General features: G+C 37.0%; 1 protein-coding gene across 1 annotated transcript in view; it reads right to left on the bottom strand.

The window, feature by feature from the left end:
* LOC112690166 (transcription factor collier-like) overlaps window positions 1-23,044 on the bottom strand; it is an 85,586-nt gene extending 62,542 nt beyond the window's left edge. Inside the window, exons 1-6 of the mRNA XM_025564150.1 lie at window positions 22,010-23,044; window positions 13,161-13,311; window positions 11,062-11,125; window positions 10,934-10,989; window positions 2,546-2,619; window positions 974-1,042 (exon numbers count right to left, since the gene is read on the bottom strand). Of these exons, the coding sequence (XP_025419935.1) occupies window positions 974-1,042; window positions 2,546-2,619; window positions 10,934-10,989; window positions 11,062-11,125; window positions 13,161-13,311; window positions 22,010-22,203 (608 nt within the window). The 5' untranslated portion in view covers window positions 22,204-23,044. The remainder of the gene's footprint in view (window positions 1-973; window positions 1,043-2,545; window positions 2,620-10,933; window positions 10,990-11,061; window positions 11,126-13,160; window positions 13,312-22,009) is intronic.
* Between the last annotated feature and the right edge of the window lie 690 nt (window positions 23,045-23,734).

The raw sequence follows: 23,734 nt of genomic DNA, 5'->3' as shown, positions 1-23,734 counted from the left end.
CGATGTTGTAATAATGGTAATTGTGTCTCACATTATCGTTTGATCGTGTTTTTATTAGTGAAAATAATCACAAATTGAATTTAGTTTTTAACGTGCGTGGTCAACATAAATATCGTTTAAGTTTGTAAATTTTAAATGCACATTGATTACGGTTATATTGGACCGATAAAATTCAATAGCCCATAAAGTTTCGACCGCACCGAACACATGATTTACATAATATAAATTATGTTTGATAATATTTTGCGCTGTACCTTTGAATTTCGATGATGAATAGTATCGTATGTAAATAGTAAACACACCGTTCGTTCTCTGAACAGTCGTTTAAGTAATTACCCACGAGTTTTAGTCTGGTAATTCAATTTTCCTAAACAATCTCTAGACGGTCTTTGAAGTCTCTATAGCTAATTATGTTTTTACAGTGGGTATTTGTTTTTTTTTCAATTTAGCGATTACTTAAAACAAAAATACCGGGCGTTTGCGGCGTTTTAATTGGTTCTGGGGGAGGACAACGTTAGATAAAAGGCGAAAGAGCAGAAGTTTGTTCAAAGCACCCCACCCGCTGGGACGGCTTATTAGTGTGCGGATCTCTTTGTGGTATTTAAACCATTCCGTTATAAAAGTACAGGGGGAAGAGAGCATAACAGAAACGAATGGTTTTTTTTTCTAAGTGCTAAAGTCGACCGAAAATAAAGGAGGGTGAGAGAGCATTAGTCTTTCTATGTATTTATTATTATTCTTTTTTTTCTACAATAACATGTGACGTTGGCGGTGATCACAAATAATACCAAAAAACGTAGTTTACTTCGAGCTACAAATATATTAAAATATCTATTCTACGGTGGTGTCCGTGTTGCTTTCAATATACGATACGACGCCTGTTGAAAAATATCTATTGGCAAAGTTATGTATGCAAACGCGTCAAATCGCGAGTTATTTCATGCGTACGACATAGATCGTTACTGAATCTTACCTGTCGATGATGACCGGATCGGATGGCGTTTCGTTTCTGTTGCCACAGCTTTTCTTATCGCAGCACCGACTGCGAACAACATAAAAAAAAAATATTAAAAATAACAGATATACGCATGTATTGGTATCGTACAATGCGTAATGTTGTACACAATATTATACCGGTGGACCGGGGGCCTTTATTATTATTGTGCTGCAGTAGTAAAGGCGCGGTGCACCTGTCCCCCGGGGTTTCGGTCCCCTTCGATCTTGGAAAAACGCGCGCGTTCATACATGCAACCCCTCGCGCCGAGCCTGCGACTACTATTGACGGTGTGGTTGTTTACGCGCGCATGTGTACAATGCGAATGGCGTGCATACGTAAACATAAAAATAAGAAAAATGAGAAAAAATAGCGTCGATCCCGACCGTGACTCGGCAAACTTTCTCCGTCCCCTTGGCCGATCGCAGTGGTCGTGTACGCATGTGTATGTGTGTGTGTGTGTGTGTAAACATTGTACATGTCGTACGTGTGTAGGAGAATATAAGTCGAGGAATGCCGTTGTGTCGCGATACCTGGGAGGAGCGTGTTAGCGGCCATAATATTTGACCGGTAACCGATCCATCATTATTACAAACGGTTCGCACCTCAATGCCGTACGTGCGCGCACAAGCGCGACTTGGTCCCTATGTAGTGTACGCGATGCGTACGTTTATGTTCAGACGGTGTCGGCTGCTAACCCTGTATCGGCACTATCCGATCACTATATGCCCACTGAACGTTCAATGTTACAAAACATCGCACCGATGTTGAATCTCTTTGCGTCGGTTACATTATACTCCGTAGATACGTATGTGATGTGTAGTGTAAAGGTGTTACATTTCCAAGTTGACCAAATTGCAATCGATTATGGTGATGCGTTTGTGTTGTCAAGTTTTTCTCATAATTATTGATAATAATTTTGTCTTTGACATGGTATTATCATTGATTTTAAAATATAAGTTTATTCTGTAATCAATGGTATTATTTTCAAGAAAAAACCGTCTGAAACCCACCGATAAAGACAGATAGACGCTCTTTGCAATAACCTCTCACTTTTCATATACCGTCTGTTGACGCACATGGTATGCGGTACATAGGTACATATATATCTGATGAAATGTATGAAAAATTTAAACAAATGATTTAATTATAACAAGGATTAACCGAAAGTTTCTAAATCCCTAAATCACTAGACGAGGCCGCGAAAGTTCGAATCTCAGAATTGAGCATTTATTTATTTTTTCTTGTCTTATAATGGAAAACATTTATCTGAAATGTTATTATAATGATGCAAAATAACAGATATACTAAATTTTTATGAAGTATACAAATTACCGCACATTAACACTACCATTTACCATTACCTACTATAGTGTAAATCCGCTTTAGGTTGCAACGTTACACGATTTATTTTTACATCGCGTTGATATAATTGTTACGTATAATTGCACAGTGGGTAGGCGGTGGAAAATTAATACGCACGCTTTATTGTCCTATATAATGTTGTGTAGATAATTGTAAAATAAACGATTTATAGAACTGCACATTTACCTGCACATGACTTCGTGCGTGAGCAGCACCCGGCACATTTCTGGATTCTTGTCTTGACCCTCGTAAATGATGGCCTGTAAAAAAAAATCACATATTTGTGTACAACGAAGGACATATTTGATGGATTTAAAATGTAATAACGCGCGTTGTACGTAGTGACTGAAATGAACTAGACCCTGTTATTACCTACGTCGTAATGGGAAATAGTATAAATCGCTTTGCTCACCGATATATTACTATCGTTAAACAACACGAGGGGGGCCAGTTCGTATACCGAGTTTAACCAGTACTTCAGTGCGTTATGTGTCCATACGTGGATGCAGGTACATAACGCACAATACCATGTATAAATATCGTGATACTGTTAACCGTACACGTGCGTGTTTCGGTCTTCGTTACGCGCGGCGAAACCGAAAAGGTTAATATTTTATGCCCTATAATGGAAACAATTAAAAAAAGAAGGAGCCCTCCGAGGGCTTATGTAACATATTAAAGGAGCTTAATGGCATTAGCGTTCTGTAATAGATTTTTAAACAATACTCTCTCCGGCAGCAGCGAGGGGGCACCGTTGGCGGGGAATGGCGTAGTTGCGGCGGAACACGAACGCGCGCGCACATAAGACGGTTAATCCGGAGGTCTTAGGCCCGCGAGAATCAGGGGCGAGCGCAATTTTATATTAATATATGTATTATATATATATGTGTGTGTATACATACACACGCCCACACGCGTATATACGTTTTCCTGGGCTTTGTGCCGGCGCGGCTCCCTCTTTGCCGCAGGATTTATCCGGTGTGGGGGTGCAGCCACCCTTTTCGCTGCGGCGGGGCCCAATAAATACCGTCTAATTGAATACGAGAGCGCGTGCGTGCGTGCGTGCGTGCCAGAGTCGGTTGATGTAAAATGTAAAACTTATCGTGATCGGCTCAGCGGCTCATCCGTATGCCGTCCGAACGAGACGGTATCGACATCGCGGTGCTATTCGACCTAGACGAAACCGTTCGCACAACACGAAAACCCGTCGAAAGAAGCGCACCAAGTCCCCATGGTCCGTGTACCGGGATCCTAAAAAGTCCTGCGTTCGAATTTATCGCACACGCAGTTTTCGCTCAGTCCACCCGTTTTTACCGATGCGCGTATTTACCGAATTACTGCCGTGAAAATATCTGGCAGGTGAAATTCGTATAGATATATTTGTTCTTGCATTTGTACAACGCAAACTAAACGCTTTTGTATATTCTACCCGCAGATACAGTATAAATCGTATGATAATACTCTAAGCGAAAGAAAAACAGAGTGTATAAATAAATACGAATTCAGTCGTCGACGCCGACGCGGAAAGTTTTAATGAGTTCTATGTAGTGAAATTGGCTTTGCTGAGAGTTTGCGATCAAGACAGATGGCGGTGGTTAATTAACGAGACCGAATTGCGGTAGTACGTTGCGGCTTTTTAATAAATGTAATAATGATTAAATATTTGTAAAACAGGACTAAGCACGTGCTCGATTTAAAAAAGGACACTTTGCTTGTAGATAAAATGTACGTTTTATAATTGTGTAAACGATACGTTTGGTAATATTAAGTTCTGTATAATATTAATATAATATATTTGCTGTATCGTGAATACGTCTATATAGGCTTAGGAAATCTTAAATTAAATGAGAAATTTATTAATATTATTATACTAAGATGTTTGTTTACTTTAAGTGACTTTATTTTAGTAATACTTTTCTGATAGAATCAAAAATTTAAGGTAAAAATACAAAAATAATATATCCAACCGGGGAAGTGTCTTACCGATTTTTCCGATTTGTTGTGCCTATTCAGATTCTAATGGAGCATATTTTAAGAAATTTTCACCGGGTGGTACTTCAATAAAATTGTCTACCAGAGGAACATGGAGGTAAAATCGTCGTGTCGACTCACACCGCTTACAGAACCGTACCGAGCCGTTTTTTATCCCGAGGCAGAACTGAAGCAATGGTTGTAGGGTTGCCACACTCGCAGCTTTTATTATGTATTGGGACGATTGGGAAAAATCTGAAAATTTGTGATCAGGGGTCAAGCGAAACGAGAAATAACATTTCTTAAAACAAGTTTATTGTTTAATGTTTGTGCGCCCCCCAGCTTCGGGCGTCCAAGACAAGTGCCTCGCTCACCTCGCCCTAGTTACGGCTCTGCACACGTATACTCGTGGACAAAGCCGCACGCGCACACACGGGCATTTATGTGTATCGTATAGTTACGTTGTTATTATTATTATGGTGCACGTGTGCATAAGTACGGTAATATACATAATACACGTGTGCGTATATATGCGGTGCGAGCGCGACTTGGCAATGCGAAACAGATAGATAAGAGCGTTGTAATTCGCGTCGCCACTATCGCGTGCGCTCATCTCCGCAGTCGTAGCCGCACCGCCGACCGCCGACCGCCGCTCGCCATCGGGTTAGGTTATATACATCACACGCGATGTGCATATACGTACACATACACTATAATACAATATAATGTATTACATACATACGTATATATACCGTATATTATTATTATTATTATTATTATTATACATAGTGTTACGACGTGTGTATAACACTATCAAAACCTCTACACACGCGCGCGTCCGCACGCACACATATACATATACAAATATACAACACGCGTGTGTGTGTAAATCTACAACCTTATAACCTTTACCCCTTTGGACCGTCAGCGGCAGCGAGGGGTGTACCGTGAGTGTTTGCGATGTTAGTGGTGGACATGAATGCGCGGCGCAAAGGGTGATGGTACCGAAGAGATATAGTTAATAATATAATATTGCATCATCTATTATATATATATATATATATATATATATATATATATATACATTTGTGTGTGTGTGTGTGTGTGTACGTGTTTGTTTGAATGTATCGTGCAGAATATAGACACGTAATACAACCACCATGTATGTGTTGTGTTTGCGCAAAACAATTTTTGAACTATCCAAAACTTGTGTAACAAATTCGTGCCCGACCACTTGAATGCCGTAATTGATGGATTAACTCATGGATTATCAACACGTTTTATTGGACGCAGAGACGTGTTTAGGAATTTTGCGCCCTGGGTAAGAAAAAAAAAAAAAAAACCCTCTCTCAACATAAATTTCTTTAGCATTAGGTATATTTGTAAAAAAAAAAAAAAACACTTGATAGTGAAACCAATGCATTCTTCGCTACACTTATAATTTGAAAGATATACATATAAGGTATATAAAAAAAAAAATTATTAAATCACGTAATGCGTAATTATAGTAAGTATATTTATTATTATTTATACAAAAAACCCTCAATGGACTTGAGTTGTATAATAACTTTTTAGGCATGAGTGAAAATCAATTGAATATGACAATTAATACGAGTCATAAATCACAGAAGATTATATTTAAGATAATATCATCATAATGATGTCTTGCAGAAACTTCTTCAAATTCGAAATTATATAAATAGTCATTGAAGTACATTCGAATGGTTAGAAGAAGGGTTTTGTAATTATAATCATGATTACTTGCGTGAGTAATAATTATATCAAGCAACAGATAGTGAACTATACTAGTAATTATACCAGTATAATATAAAATAGAATTTATACGTTATAATGTGACATTAATGTTACACCTATATTCACATACAATCATGATGCAGATGTATGTATATATATATATATATATATATATATATATATATATATATATATATATATATATATATATATATATATAGATACATATATATACCTGTGTACATTTTGAATGCATAACATAATATTCTAAATCCTTTTCACTTGTAATATAAGAACATTCTTACTCTGTTCAATAGATTTTTTTTTAACCTGTTCCCAGATGAAGATGTGCATTTTGTACGATACTATTTATATAGTGTGAAATAAAAAGAAATACATTTGGAAAGTATTAGAAAAAATAAAAAATAAAAAAAATAAAACAGAACCTTTTTATTCTTTAATAGGCCCCGAGATAAATCTGTATAACATTTTATGCCTCGTTTCGGACGCATATATAAATATGTACATATGCATACACGTACACCAATGCACCGTATTATTTGCGAGCTTATACCTACACATAGCTATATAATATCACACGTATAGGGTACGTTCACGGTTCGTCTATAAGGTGTAGTAACAGTATAATCGCGTACCTAAATATTATATACATGGATGTAATGCGTATGTGCACGTACCGGCGTAGGGTTCTTATAGGTAATAATATACGACGGTACACGCGCGTATGTGTGAAATAAAGTACTCGGAAAAAAGTTGTATATGCACGGTTACGTACGATAAATAGATAAATAAAGGGGAAGAAGAACGAAAAGAAAATCAATTAATTCTCGACACACCGTTTCGTTTTTCGGTCGCTGTCGCGCGAAATAAGTCGGAGACGTACGAAAAACGATACACCTTCTCTTCTTTCCGCACCGCTCATCGATTTTCACACCGCGCCATCCGCTGCTTACGCGTGCAGTGTTATATATTACACATAAAAGTGTGCGCGTGTACGCGTTTATAAATTATACACTTTATCTGTTTCAAACAGTCTCGGGAAACTTATTCGATGATACTTTACGCGTTATACGCATGTACCGATGTTAATATATTTGGGTTAGTATACGTGTTCGTGCGCGCGCGTATATGTTCAATCCACCACCTGCGTGACCAACGCGCAACAAGTATTTTTTTTATTTTTTTTTTACCGTGCTCGCGCCGACGAGATGTTGATTGTCAACACGAACCGTACATAATAGTAATGATACGAGTGTCTGTATGTACCTACACCATGTAAAGGCACTGCAAATAAACTCACATTAAACGTCTCGGAGGGAATTCGATTTAAACTTTTATCCTATACCTTCGAAATGACCTACTACCATCGTCATATGACCACCCGCTACCACTGCCCACTCCCCGGAGTACGTATATTTTTTATAATCTATAAAAATATAATAACATTATTATTATTACAATCATATGTAATATAATATTTAATATATACTATATGTCGACATGGTCAGATGGAGTTGATGCAACGAAAGTCCTCCGAGGACTGTAAAACCTGAAGAAACAGATATGATTTGAATACCAGGGTTGATAGTATTTTATTATAAGTTAGAAAATCCGAATCGGCTTTAGTGGATTTGAGAAATGTCGTTCACGTACCACTAAATGTTCATATTTACCATTTTATTTTTTGGTAGTATTACCGATCGATTGTCAAAACACTGATATCCTTTATACATTTTACACTGTATACTGTACAATATACTGCAAAATTTAATAATATTAAGTACCTACCGGAAATGTTAGTTATTTTCGTTTTACATTTATATTTGTAAAAAATTAAAAATTGTAAAATTAATTGTTTTTGTATTATTGAAATTATATTCGTTATGTCAACCTTAGCTAATGTATACCGTTCTCAATAATTTTACCATCATAAATATTCACTCGAAACGAATAAACTATCGCGTGAGTAATACACTTATGTTTTGAATTGGGCGTAAAACATAATAATGTATATTACATCAATTTTATATATTAAAATAAATGGTGCATATAATACCATATGACGTGCCACAAACAATAATTTAAATATAAATTACATTGATATTATCAAAACTATACATTAGTTCTCTTAGTCGCTACATATGAATAGATATGTTAAAAATATTTAGCAACAATTTGAAATCGTTAATGTTCAACTACAAAACAATAAACATTTTCAGTCGAATTTGTGGTCTTAGAAAAACAAATATATTTAACGTAGAAACATATTGTTTTTTTTTTTTTTTTTATTTTATTATTTCTACTTATAATTATCCAGACATTATTATTGTTCTATTAGTAATTTTTTTTAACCTTTTATAAATATTTCTATGAAAAAAAAAAAATGGTATTTACCTAGTTTCTTGCATCTGATAAAATGCTTAACACGCTGAACGTCAAAAATTACGCACAGATAAGACGAATTAAAGATTTCAATGATTTGTTGGACGCCATGCGAAACATCACGCGACATATCCAACAAAACTATACATTTCACATTCGTTTATTGTAATACGCTCAATAACAACAAAATAACCTGTTCATTAATTTTTTTTTGAACCTAACCCGATTAGGGGTATGATATGATAGGATTATGAGATAGTGGCGTAATTTCAGTTTTTCGTTAGAGCGCAACGTACATCATCATCACTACAGGTACCTATCAAGATGTTATTTAAGAAGTACCTAGTACAGAACGTGTATCTTGGCCGATTTCAAATGGAAAACTAAAAGATTTAACAACAATAAAATCAAAAGGCTACAGCATCCCGACTTGCGTGTTGGCCGATGGTGAATTTAAGTTGTTCGACGCATACGGCGGACACGCGATGACGGATACGGTACAGCAGAGTTTACCGCCCCTGCAGCATGCACACACATGCGCGCGCACTTAGATGTATACGTGTGCAAAAGCAAGGGCGGGAGGAATATATACATAACAAAAAAAAAGGTGATGCACCGCCACCGTTGGAGGGTAGATTTCGATCGTCGTTTTTAACGAACGTAATCACAATGATAATCGTCGCAAACACGACGGCGGTCGAGTGTGCCGTGTACACGCGAGTACACGCGGCGGAATACCGTACGTACGATGTATTGTATACAATACGTGTATATGCGTGTTGATAAAGCCGTTTAGTGGGCGTACGCCGGACGGATGTCGGTTGCGGCGACGGCGAGAGGATCAGATTGCGGCGGCAGTCGCGGGAGGCGTGGCACGTGCCGCCACCGCGGCCGCACACACGCGCCGGTGCACGTACGGTACATACGCGTTTGCCATGGTCGCGCGCGCGCGCGCCGCACGTGACGTCCGCGTACAATCACACGGGTCAGAGAACGCGGTTCAGAGGACGTCAACGGCGACTTTGCGGATAGTTCGGTGCAGGTATTGACGTGTGCGTTGTGCACGTGCACTTTACGCGCACGATAAAAACGCACCGCACCGCACAGCCCGTCCGACTTCCGATCGATCGGTTTATCGTCGTAATCTTTGTCGCCAGCGATTTTTCCGATTTTTTTTCCCCGGGCTAAGGTGAAACCAGCGTCGGTTCGAACCGAGCGAACATTATACCGCGAGTGCAAAAGGTGGTTTACGGTAAAATGTAACGGAGGGCGAAAAAAAAAAAAAAAAATGTAATTACTTATAAATCATGTTATTACGTGAAACGGGTTGCCCCTTCCGGTCGAGGCTGATCGATACGGCGGTGAAATGTTTCGTTAAACCTCCGTATGTATACGTATGTAAGTAACAAGCCTACGCACTAAGGCACTGGAATTAGAAGTTATTCGAAGGGAGACCGAATAACGACTGAATATTCGACCGATTGGACCGAGGGTAGTGATATGCTCATAAAGGGTTCACTGTGTATTTACATACATACCTACGTATAAATATAAGTGTACGGTTTAGTACGGTCGATAAGTGTCGATCGAAACGTCGACCGCGCGTGTAATCTGTTTGCTTTCAATCGTATTATTATTTTATCACGCGCGCACGCACGCCGAGTATCGGTGGATTGGATGAAATCCACTCGGCGTACCGTTGCAGCAGCAGCATATATACACACACGTCACGTATTCCTGCACCGTGTACGTCGGTCGTCCTTTATCTCTCGATCCTTTACCCTAGTCGTCGACGAACGGCGTACCGGTAGGAAAATAATCGAAAATCAAATACAAATAAAAACCCTTTTTGGAAAAAAAAAAAATTATCCATTGTTCGCATGATATTGCACCATCCTGAACACACACGCGTGCGAATGTGCGAGTCTAAACAGCATAGCAAATAATAATTACGAAATGCGACGAAAGTCGCATTGTGTGAGCGTCATTGGATCGCGTTTTTTAACGAGGAACACCGCGAGACATTCGGTACGTCAGGAGATTATTGTGCCCACGCGCAAACACTTTTACCATCGAATCGACGTGTACATGTGATGTACACGTTCACTACATACGTGGGTGCATTAAGCGGGTATTTATTTTATATAATATTTTTAATTTTTTATGTACAAAATATATATCAGTGGTGAAAGCGGTCGGAAAAGCAGCGGTTGTAAGCAATCAGACTGGTGAAATATCAATGTGGATTGCCGAAGTCAACGTAGTAATTAAGAACTAAACAACAATCAATAAGATGGCTGTGGAATGTGGGATTGGTGAAGAAACCTTACGACGAGATAAAATTATTGGTGGAATTAATTTTCTTTTTTTGTAAATCAAAACAATATTATAATAGTGAATAATCGCGCGTAACATTATATTATTGTACATTAGAAAATCACTCACTTGTTTGGTAACGGTATCGATAAGTCTCACGTATATGTCTTGTTCTTGTCGTACACCTAAATAAATAAAACGGCACCGGTATTAGCATATTTACAGACCGCTTTTGATCAAAAGCGCACGTTCATTACCATTAGCATACAACAGCTGTAGTCTATACTGAATACCGTTGTTGGTCTTCTGCGACTCGGATTCCTGAAACGTACATACAACATTCATGTTTGACCAAATATTACATGTTTTGTGCGCGAAAACAAAACAGACTTTGACTTATCGGAACACTTTCTCGAAGCTATATCTTGTCCAAAAGTCTAACAAACGATGCGTAACGTCGAGTTAATCACCGGAAAACACTGTATACATTATGTATTATAATATAATATAGGTGAGTGGGTACATAATATATTAAACGGAATATCTTTATATTATATTGTATATACCCATATTCATAAAAAACATTCCTGAAACGTTGTCGTAACACCAATCAAGATAAAAAAAAAAAAAATTTAAAAAAAAAATTAAATAAAGTCAAACTATTCATTAAATATGATAAACCATGTTTGCAATGGAAACCATTTCGTTCGGTTAAGTTTAGATTTATTGTATTGTTATCATGTATATATTATTGTTATTACGTATTATATTAGAGCACTGAGCCAAAAAAAAATATATAATAACTAATTGGTTTTTTAATTTAGTCAAATCATGTGAAATTTCAATGAATGACGTAGTAGTATATAATTTGAACGATTTTCGGGGAATAATGATTAAAAAAAAAAAAATTAATTCTTTCGATGTGTCACATGTTTATCAGGCACTTACTACATTGCTCCACGCGTTAGGATTAATACTAACACATTCATTGTATGGTTTACGTTATAATTATTATCAATGAGACATGTTAAATCTGAATGTAAAATTACTATTGTTAGATATTGTACGCTAAAATTAGCATCTGAACCTAACAAGAACGTTAAAAATTATTACTATGACATAATATAGAAAAAACGAATGTGATAATCATTTGGAAGACTTGATTTATTTAAAGTTATTTACGTCTTACTCTTAATGTATATATTATAATGTCATTGTTGCGAAGAGAAAAAAAAACATGTGGCAGGATCGTAAGAAGTATTGTGAAAATTATAATAAGGACGTGCACTACAATCAGCATGGAAACGGATGTATTAATCGTATTATGACGTGCACGTACTTCGAGTATAATATAATACAATACAATATAATATATATGAATATGAATAGAACACATTGGTACCTATTCGTTCAAACGTTCGATGTTTACTCGAATAATAGTACGTAGAAATCGTGTTAGCGAAATTACACTTTGAATAGAAAATTAATCGATCGCACTTGAATGCCGTATTATATACATAATATGTGTTAGTGAACGAAAACCATTAGGACGTATCATCTTCTGTCAAATTTAACTCTTGACCCTTATAGATTATATTGTACTATATTATATAAACGCACAATAATATATACATTTGACAACGGAACGCAAATTATCCGTTTGTGTAATGGACCACGAATTATATATGTATATATATATATATATATATATATATATATATGCAAGGCCCTAGCCAGGGAGAGATTTTAGTGTTTAAACCCTCCCAAAATGTTTTCCTAATATATAATTAAATTATACAGGCCAATAGCATTTGAAATTTTAAAATTTGCTAGTAAAAATAGATATTTACACTCTTAATCCTTCAACCAAAAAAAAAAAAAATTCTGGTCGCGGCCTTGTATATATTTATATTAACAGTTTATTGTTATCTTTTTGTTTATATGACGTGTGTCGTTTATTGTCGTCACCTTGATTTTTACGGGAAGATTTAAATTTCCATGGTGTTCGTGTAACCATAACGATCAAACTTTCTCCAACAAGTCGTATATTCGATTAGTACCGTAACCGACCATTTCAGGAACGACGAGATAAAAAAAGAGATTAAAAAAAATAATAATTTATAAAACAATAGTAATATACACACCGATCCGATGTGTATTATAATGCACATGTTAATATTTGAAAGAAAAAAAACAGGGCTAAACGTCGTGTATTCCTGTTTTGGTGTTTTTACGTTATACACGCCGTCTGTGCGTGTACTATCAGCTAAACAAAATTAATTCACGTTATGAAGATCAAAAACAATAGACGCACACAATACGTTGTGATGAGTTACTGTAAGCATACAAAAATTACCGGTTTTTCTATGAATCCGATGAACGCGGTCCGTTCAATTTCGATCGGCTGCTGAGACCTGTCGTACAGCGCGATCACAAAATGAAAGAAATTTGATTTCCTTAGATTGCTTGGTGGTTGTTTCTCAAAGTGCGCCCTTCCAACACCGATACTGAAAACAAAAATACACGTTAATATTATGCTTTACGTTTATCATGATAAAGTTATGTACATATTTATTTATATTTACAGCCCAGTGAAATAACTGCCAGGTGTAATGCATACATACATATTGTGTTGCGGGGTGAAGATAAAAGGGGTATAGGGTGTTCACGATTATAGATTTACACAAATAAATCGATGAAAATCCAAAACACTTTTAAAATGTTTTCTGTACAATACTATTTCAGCGTACAACATTTCGTATATTATCCTTGGATGTGTTTGATAATATTATCAAATACAGGTAAATGGTATAGATATTGTTTGAACGGCCTAAAACTTTAAATTTTAAAAATATTTATTAGGAACTTCATATCCATAGACTCGTCGGAAAAGTGAGGGTGTAATGTATACGTTAACAGAAAATATTATTGTTATGAATTTAAACTTATTTGCTCCGATTAAATTGTCTTTTTTCCAGAGAAACTGAATAAAAAAAAATGCCTTTAAAAACTATTTTTTAAGAGTCTAATAATGCATTATATATCCGAGCATTATAAAATACTTATATATTAATAATATAGTAAGATATACTAGATATACTTATTCTATATTGGTTATCAAACTAAATATAAAAAAACTCATTTGCCAAAATATATCAGATAGACCGTCATAAGTTTGTTTATATCATATTTTAAATGTTTTGATAAAACGGGATTGCCGAAAACATGTTCATCATTTTTACATCATAAAGTGCGTAATCTTATAAAAGTTATAAAGATTTATCGTTCATTTAATTCTCATGTACGGATCGTTATGACGAAAACGCTTCCAGATATTCTACATATTTCATTTTAGAGCAAATAGCTTGTTCGTAGGGATCCGTTTATATGTCTATATTTATGTACACATCTGGTTTACGAATAGAATATTACGCATGTGATTTAATGCATAACTCAAGCCACGGGCGCATTGCGTTTATTTGAACCAAATAGTGGGACCAAGTATACGAAAGAGTAAAAAATCAATTTCTTTATACATATATATTAGGTATACGTAAATTTAATCAAAAAATCGAAATCGAATTTCACGACCGTTGTTATTGGTTTACGTACCATCATGTATCTGTGTATCAATAAATACATGACGTGCTGTATAATATTCACGTTCGGAAGGACTTTTCGACCCGATTAAAAAGCACAAGGCAAAGCCATACACTATACACAACTAAGCAATGTCGTCTCATTATTTGTGTAAATGCATGTGTTTTCGAACTAGTTATTGCTTTTTAAACGGTAGGTAGTAAAAACTAGCATTTATTTTTATAAAAATCTCTATATCTTATAAAATCGAAATGTAAACTGGTCGCTTAACGATTGTATGAGAGGAGTGAAATGTTAAGATATGCAATCCTCATCGTTTAGGAAAAAATATTTTCTTTTAGAAAACGATAATTAAACACTAGAAAAGATAATTTGTCGCGTCGTTTAGAAAATGGTCGAAAAATCGTATTGAAACGATATCGAATATCGTACAAAAAGTAACAAAAACAATTATTAAACAAAAAAAAAAAAAAAAAGTACACGAACCGATCGAGGAAATACGAACGTTAAAAAAAAAAATTATCCCGCCGCGGTAACATATATATATATATTCTAAAAATACCATACACACGCCGAACGCGTACAGTGGATTTTAATTTATCAAATTCCCCGGGTACGGTCGAGAGGTGGTGAAAATAATAATAATAACAACATAAACGTCGACACATCAACCGTCGATTATACCATCGCTCGCACGTATTGTGTACTAATAATAATAATAATAATAATAATAATAACAATACGATAGCTGTCCAAATAAAACGGTGTACAAACGGTGTACGCATCGTAATATTAAATTATTGTTATTAGAATCGGTCCGCAGTCATTAACGTGTGTACGCACGTGGGAATTACATAACGTACACGTAATAGGTATACACACACGAATCCGCGCGCGCGCTCCGAACGATTTGGTATTTTCAATAATTCTGACACAAGCGCGTAAATATTTCCGCGTGCGCGCGCGCACCTATATTATTTATGTATTTCATTCCGGCCGTTGTTGTTGCGCGGTTCGTTTAATAAATTAACTTGTGTTTGTTCAGTGGACGGGGGCGAACCGCACTGCGTGCAACGCGCGTCCGTGTGCGTCCCGCGCGACGTTTCGCTATTTCGCCGATTAATATTGTTGTACCGAACGGTCCAAACCGCCGCGCCCGCCGTAATTAATTTATCGGTTTTGTTTTTTTTTTTTTTTTTCCTCGTCTCGTTTTCGTTCTTCCGCAGCGGGTTCACGCCAAAACCGTTCGCGTCGTTAAACCGATACGCCGCCGACCGGTGACGGCAAATAGTTACGATTCGCCGCCGACCGCGAACTCCACCCGCCCGCAGTATCGCGTATTTCCGTACGCGCTAAAATGCACGCGTACGCGAGTATTTTTACATGCACTCACGGCGCGGTACAACGACACCGGTACAACGGTTTTATCGTTCTATGTTTACGCCGCGCGAGAGCACCGAATCGCCAAGAGGGCACGGGGACATTTGTGTACCGAGTACGTTGCGCGAGATATAGTGAAACCCACAACATCGTACCGCTGCGAACAATGTTAACGGCGCGGGCGTTCGAGGGACCGGAAACGATTGCGTTACGCGTGTCGCGGGCGAACGGGAGCGAAAACATTTTGAGAACAGAAACAATTATTTTCCGTTGCCATCAGATTACAACGATCAGCTCGATGCTGTAACGCTTAACCGCGTACGCATAACCCAAGCGAGTCGCTTCCAGTTTGGTCGTGCCATTGGTAAAAAGTTCGTTACTTTTCGCAAAAACCTATCCAAATGTGTTTTGCAATCAAGTCTTGTGGTAACGTTACGATACTCTGCAAAAGTGTCATAATACTTTCACGAGCAACGTGTACATTTTCGCGATCCATAAATCGTGTAGTCAATGCTATGTCGCTTCAACTTGTTTAAACAAATAACCATGCCCAATGTACCTGCGCATGAACACATAAAAACTGACGTTTTTACTTTTGCACCACACCCACAAGAGAGCACATTGCGCGAATTCGAAATTTTCCGCAAGCGAATACGACACAGTGGCGATCCCTAAGGCACCCCCCCCCCCAAGCCCGTACCGTATTCATAAAAAAATGTATATTGTTAACGAAAAATGCACATTGTAATATGGACTGATATACGACACGCACAAGTATGTAGATAGAGCCATAGAGGTATGACGGTGTATACGATGTACCTGCTATCTATAAAGAAGAACCAATAAGGCTATGAATAAACTATATTAATATAAAATATACTATGGTATGATACTATGATATTATTATTTTATAATATTCAAAACATGAATTGAGTAGCGCACATTTCTGTACGGACTAAATTGTTTTTTTCTTTTTGTTATAAGGTTTTGTAAAATTATAACTTTACCTCCCCCCCCCGGCTCTTGAGCCGACCCTGATACTATATCTGAAATAGAACAGGCACGCACAGCATGAGATTAATATACGCCGAGACTCCGAGTCCTTCCACCTTCTCCTTAAATCACCGTTTACCCACCGTGTGCTGAAAACGCTTCCGTTCCTGTATATAATGCTCGCACAGCATAATATGTGTGTTCAGGGAAATCAATATTTTAATTATAGAACATGGAATTGTGTACATTTACGTAGGTGATTTCGACTTAACCGATAATCAGCCGTACCGAATTACATACGTTAGTAGTACACTTGAGTGTACACGAGTGCATTTCAATCCACACATTACGAACATAAACGTTGAGGTTCACCTCGTAATCCTACTCGGCACGCGATCAAAATGAACACGAAACACTCCATTTTGAGTACGTTTATTCCTCCCATTATATTTCTCGCAAACATATTGTTACATATTGATACTTATTTATGATCTAGTTAAAACAGTTTTATGGTCGTACTTTTTCCCTTGCTTTCTTACATTTTTACCCCTGCAGGTGATAATAATCTAGGTGTTATAGAAATTATGAAGTATAGTTCGATGGTAAGAGCTTTTGACTTTCGAAAATGTTATATGCGCATAATTAGATCATTAACTCTAATCCTCCTATATAGCCAACACTACACTTGGTATATGTATATTTATATACTACATACTTCTATTGTAGTACCTATAAAAGATTTATGCTCGGAGTTATATATTTTTAGAACATTTATTAGAAATTCTGAAAATAATCAATATCTGCATAGATGTTTTATAATACGTGTAGATGCTCATAAAATATAATATACTACATAAATTATGTGTTGTATGTATTATACAGCTACCATACATAGAATATCGTACATTGTAGCGGATTGTCGAGTGAAAATTATAAGCGCATAGGTAATGATATAAATATATTATACTCGTATATAAATACTATATTATAGGGGTGGCCACAACGAGACTCGTGAGCCGCACGCGGCTCTTAAATCAGTTTCGTGCGGCTCTTGAACGAAATTTAGATTAAAATTTATAAAAATAAAATTTTTTTAGAATCGTTAGAAACATTTATAGTGTTTTTACTGCCGTCGGTTTTGTTATCGTTACAGTCGTTATTAGGTATAGATTGGCACGGCGGCGGTGTTCTTAGTACTTGTAGTTTTATAAATTTGCGGTTCCCAAAGTTAAGATTAGTGGCCACCCTTGCTATATATAAGACGATTCACGATGAAAGTGTTTATGGACTTTTATCAACTGCAGAAACGTAAATAGTTCATATCCATAGGTGTGGATATATATATCCAACCGCACGTAGTATACATAGGTCTGCGTACCTATACTTAAATACACTATTAGTCTATATAGGTTTACACTTATATCAAGTTAACAGCCATAATTGGTACATTTCATAGTTATAGTGAAGTTTCGTAAGTACACATTGAAAGGATGAAAATCATTGAATGAATATTGTTACAATTATTGTACTTAGGTATATTTCACATGAATATAACATTCGTATGTACCTGTCTCACTGCGTAGTTTTTTATATTACTTAGCACATGACTATGATTAAAGTACATCTTATAACATTATCAGAATATTATTAATTAGATTTAAAATAAAATTATATAATTGAAGACGTTATACATATAATGAGAATTATTTTTTTTTCAGTGTGGATTTTGTTGTGGATATCATGGAAACAAATCATACAAATCGATTGTTTAATTTCAGTGGTTATCTCGGGCACGAGAGCATTATATATTACATCGCACCGTCAGTATTTTATGAAAACAGTTCGAAAGAGATTAGGACAATAAACATGAAATATATCTATACAATAGGTAATATTTTATTGTACGTAAACGCATACGTCTCTATGAATTTGATAGAATTTTAATTATTACGTAAAGATTAAAAATTTTTGATTAATTGTAAATATAATGACGGATATGTTATTGAATCCATAAAATGTTTTTGTCACACATTTAATGATTCACATTAAATTTATGGAAGTATTATAAATTTCCATCAATTTTAATATACTTGTTTGTATGCATTATTAATGTTATGCTTATGTAGGTATTATTATCGTGAATTATTCTAGACGTATACTTAAATAATACATGAATGATTTATGAAAAAACTGGAGTACCTCCTATAATAATATTTAACTTTCTAACGTATAGTACAATTTTTTGATAGGAGAATTTTACATTAATTTCTGTTGTACGTTTTATTCTTTATATGTTCATATACATATTTCCCGGTGCAACAGCATTTATATGAACTCACAATAAGCTGTTTCTTTAAAATATGAAAACGTACAACGGTTATGAATGAAATGAACTGTATTACGATACGTAATATGTACACGTAGATAATAATAGTGCATGATGTAATAGAATATCGCGTTAAACGTTTCGCTTTCAAAGTGTTTTGTGTGTATTTAAATATTTTATACGGTAAAAATGTTGTTCGCCGGGGGAAAAAAAAACGACCATAAAAATATGCAATAATATGCACTACGGCGAGCCGCGTGTACAAAGAACAAAAACTTTAATTCGAGTTTGAGCGCCGTAGTTGTATAGAGTTTTACTGCCGCGGCAGCGTTTTAAATAAGAATGGTCCGATACTACTTTTTACCGATACCCGATATACCAATATATGCAACCGACATAAAACCGATACCTACCCGATATAATAATCACAAGTAAAAACTAAGTTGATTTTTAATATAATACGTAGAAAAATCAACTTTTTTGGCAAAAACCGCGAACCGATATTAAAATTGTTTTTTTGCGGTATCGGTTCAAATATCGATAAACCGATACCGATATCGGTATATTGGAATGTGCCAAGTATCGGTTTTAGGATCGGCCAATCCCTAATTTTAAATGATGTTTGTATGAAGCACCTAGGCCAATCTAATCTATAAATACGATTCACATCCGAACGATATACGTAACCGGAAACGCGTGCGAATGGAATCCGTCCCACGGAAACTTAATCATTTCACAGAACGCGAGAAAAATGATAATATTTTTGCGATCAAAATCACAGCCGAGCCGAACGGCGCGCAGCGCCGGGACGGAAACCGAATGAGAAAAAAAACCTATGTCGCGCAACATTGTGTGCTCATGACATTATTATACACGTAAAGGCACGCGCGCTTGCGTGTGTACGTATTACGTGGGACAATGTGTACATGTTACGTAGGTTGTACGTACACACGAACAGCCTCGGGAGAATATATCCAAAACCCAGTGAAATATGCTGTCTTGTTTACATAATCAATAATGTATAGGCCATACGGGGATCCTCTTGCTCGTTATGACAGATTCCAGTCATTTTTTCCCCCATTCTCATCCCTATTTTTTTTTTCACTCTCGCAATGAAATCTTTTGCTCCCGTTTTACCTTCCCTTCCGTTCACTAACCGTATTATTCGATTTGTATTCGTCTCGATATCCTATGTGTGCAGCGATAATTTTTATAACTACTCAATTCGATTTACATACTTATATATATATATATTTACTGTCTGTATTTTATCTAGATAATTTTATTTTATTTTTTTTTTTCAACACGCAAATCTCACTCAACAATCTAATTAAGTACTTATGAATATTTCCAAGATTATTTTCCGTGAATTTATAAAACGTTGTTAATAATTTGATTGCGAACACATTTATATAGTTTATACATTACGTTTGTATATTTCAACGTATAGCTGTAATTTTATCAAATGTTGTTACTTTATAAATCGAGAGTATAATTTTGTACATAAAGCAATAAATAAGCAAATTGTTATGACGTGAACATATAATGTAAACTTAACAACTACCTACATATTTTGTAACTACTGATTGTAAAAATAATTTAAAATGTAATTTATTCTTTTATAACATCTCTAGGCTTAATGTTATTAAATTAACGAATTTATGTACTTTTTAAAACGTCAAAGGGCAATTTAATATTAAGTTATAGTCAGGTACTTATACATGTATACTCGTGAAACATTTTCGCATAAAAATGTATAAAAACAATGTTATTCATACATAACATTGTTATCCAGTATCATAATCTTATTTGAAATTATTTTTAAAATTTATAAATTAAACAACTCAATATCTAATGTTCTTATGTTTTAAACTAATCGTCAACGTTTCAAATAAATTTAATAATGAAATTATAATTTTAACTGTAGACACGAGTATATTTTTAAAGAATAAAATATTTTGATATTTACAAGCTTTCACTGGTTTTATAAATTATTAATTTTTGTTAGAAAACCTATTATATTTATTAAATTATATGTGTGTAATTTTTATTATTTTTTTATTTGTTGAATTAAAAATTATACAATCATATTTATTTCTGAAAAAATGTTTTAAGAACTTCCTTTTTGTATGATAAAAATATAGTATTAATTTCGGTCAATCTTTTTTAATACAATATTGAACTTACATATATTTAAGATATATAATATAATATATTATTTAAATGTATACATTATCATATATATATATATATATATATATATATGAAAAAAAAATTTGGTTCATTATTTAATGTACATAATTTAATTTGTTTATAAAAAATTTTGATATCTTAAACATGTATTACGTAAAATTTAAACCATTAACATTATAGCTATTATTACATATATATTTAGGTACTTGTATACGTTCGATTTTCGTAAATAAATTCTGTGACCCGTGTACAAGTTTATTTTTACTAAATATGCACATGTCGGACCATTACCGACACTGTCCAACGGTTGATATTTTTTATTATTCAGGTCGGGCGTAAGTACCGCAACAGTCGGGTATTGATACAATTAAATGTTATATCGCGTATTGACGTAACAGTATTCGAAAAGTGAAAAAATGTACATTATATACGTATGATACAGGCATTTTAATGTTGCATTTAGAACTTTGACAGTTCGAGATAAATCGAGATAAACATTATCGGACGCATGAAAAATCAAAAAGGATTTAAAATTTTACCCCGAATAATAATCGTGCGTGTCTCGTAAACCATCGAAGTTTTTTCGACTTATCAAAGTCACGATGCGGGAATTTTTACTATCATGTCGCCGTATTTATTAGAAATACAGACAAAAAAAAAAAATTTAAAGCCGTTATAGAATATTTAGAATTATATTAGAATTAATTGTTTACCTGCTTTGATCGATGATGGACGGCTGCATCCACGACCGCGGGACGGACAACTGCGAGTTGGCCAGCGGTTCTTCTTTGAGCCCTGTGACGGGGCCACGGACCTGGTGATGATGGTGGTGATGGTGGTGATGGTGCAGTCCGGAAATGCCGCCGGGCGAACCGGTCTCCTGGTGATGGTGGTGCAGGCCGAACATGAGACCGGCCGCGGCGGCGTTTCGGTGATGGTTGCCCGGCGTCGCGTAGAGCTTACGGCCCCACGCGGCCACGGGATCCAGCTCACCGCCGCCGCCGCCGCCGTTTCCGCCGCCGCCGTTACCGATGTTGCCGACATTGCCGACGACGCCACCGCCCAGCGTGCCCAACGTTGACTGCCACGGGGCCGCGACCGCGGCGTCGGCGTCGGCGTCGCCGCCGGTCGCGCCGCCCGTCCAGTAGCCGGCGCCGGCCACCGTCCGTCCGTCTTCTTCCGTCGACACCACCGTGATGCCTTCCGGGCCCACCGCTGTCCTGTACGTGTCCGTCAACTTGCGTGCGCGCTGTGTCCGGTCGGGTGACGATGTTTTCTACGCGCGTTTCCGGTAAACGAACGTACACGTGCGGCACGTCGCGGGCGCGGAGATCTCGGCCCGTGAGCGCGCGGTGTGCAGATGCAGTGCTGCAAGCGGTCGTCAAACCGTCACGTGCACGCGTGATGACATCGTTGAATATAGTGTTGTGTGCGACGCGAAAACGGATGTAACCTGTGCGCGGTCGGAGGGTAAAAAAAAATATATATCGGAAATACTTGTGGAAAAGTGAGAAGAAAAAAAAACGGAGTGTTTTCCGGACGCGGCCGCGTGCGCGTCACCGGTAGAATACAATAATATTTTGTGTGGACGATATTAGAAATAACGGCGATACGTGTTGTGCAACAGAAACCGTGGTCGGAGTGTACGTGTACGTGCCGTAGCGCGAGCAGACGGCAATGGGAAAATTTGGGAAAACAATTCGCGGACCCGTGCGCACAGCGACTATAGTCGTCCCGGTGGGAGTGCGCGTGAGACTCTAAAGGCAACGCCGTCGTCACCGCGGCCGAAACGGTCCCGCGATCGTAGCGCTGGTACGCGGTGCCTGCGGGTACGTGCGCGCGCAGGCGCTCTCGTGCCCGCCCCACGCGGTCCGCGACCCGCCGCCCAACCGTCCTTCGTATACGAGGTGTCCGTGTGTGCGTCCGTCACCGTGCGTGTGTGCGTGCGCGTTTGGTCCCGTCCTTGTGGCCGCGGCCACGCCTATCCGCCGACCGTACCGCTGTGCCGGTGACTCCGCCCGCGGGCCAATCAACATCGCCGCCGCCGCCTCCGTCGGCCGTTGTCCACCGGCGGCGTCCCTGTCCTGACACATCGGCTGCCGCCGCCGCGCCACGCGGACGCCGAACGCTAGAGCGGCTCCCCGGCCGTCGTTGATCTCAAAACGTATACGCGTGCACACGCGCGAGTACTCCGCGCCAAAGATTCTAAATTAGTACTCGTATATTATATGGTTATACAAAATCCAGGACACGACGGTGTGCAGTATTCGCACAGATTTATATTGATATTATAATTATTATCATATATAATCCACATATAGTATGCGATATTCGTCCGATCGCATTGTTTGAGGACTTTTTTCGTTGCTTTTTTTCAACACAGGATAAACCAACACGGTCGTAAACATATCAGTAATATCGTTATACTCGTATACGGG

The sequence above is a fragment of the Sipha flava genome, unplaced genomic scaffold, assembly GCF_003268045.1.
Source record: "Sipha flava isolate LNK unplaced genomic scaffold, YSA_version1 0_pilon_pilon, whole genome shotgun sequence".
Classification (NCBI taxonomy): Eukaryota; Metazoa; Arthropoda; class Insecta; order Hemiptera; family Aphididae; genus Sipha; species Sipha flava.
This window is presented reverse-complemented; position numbering and strand designations above follow the sequence as displayed.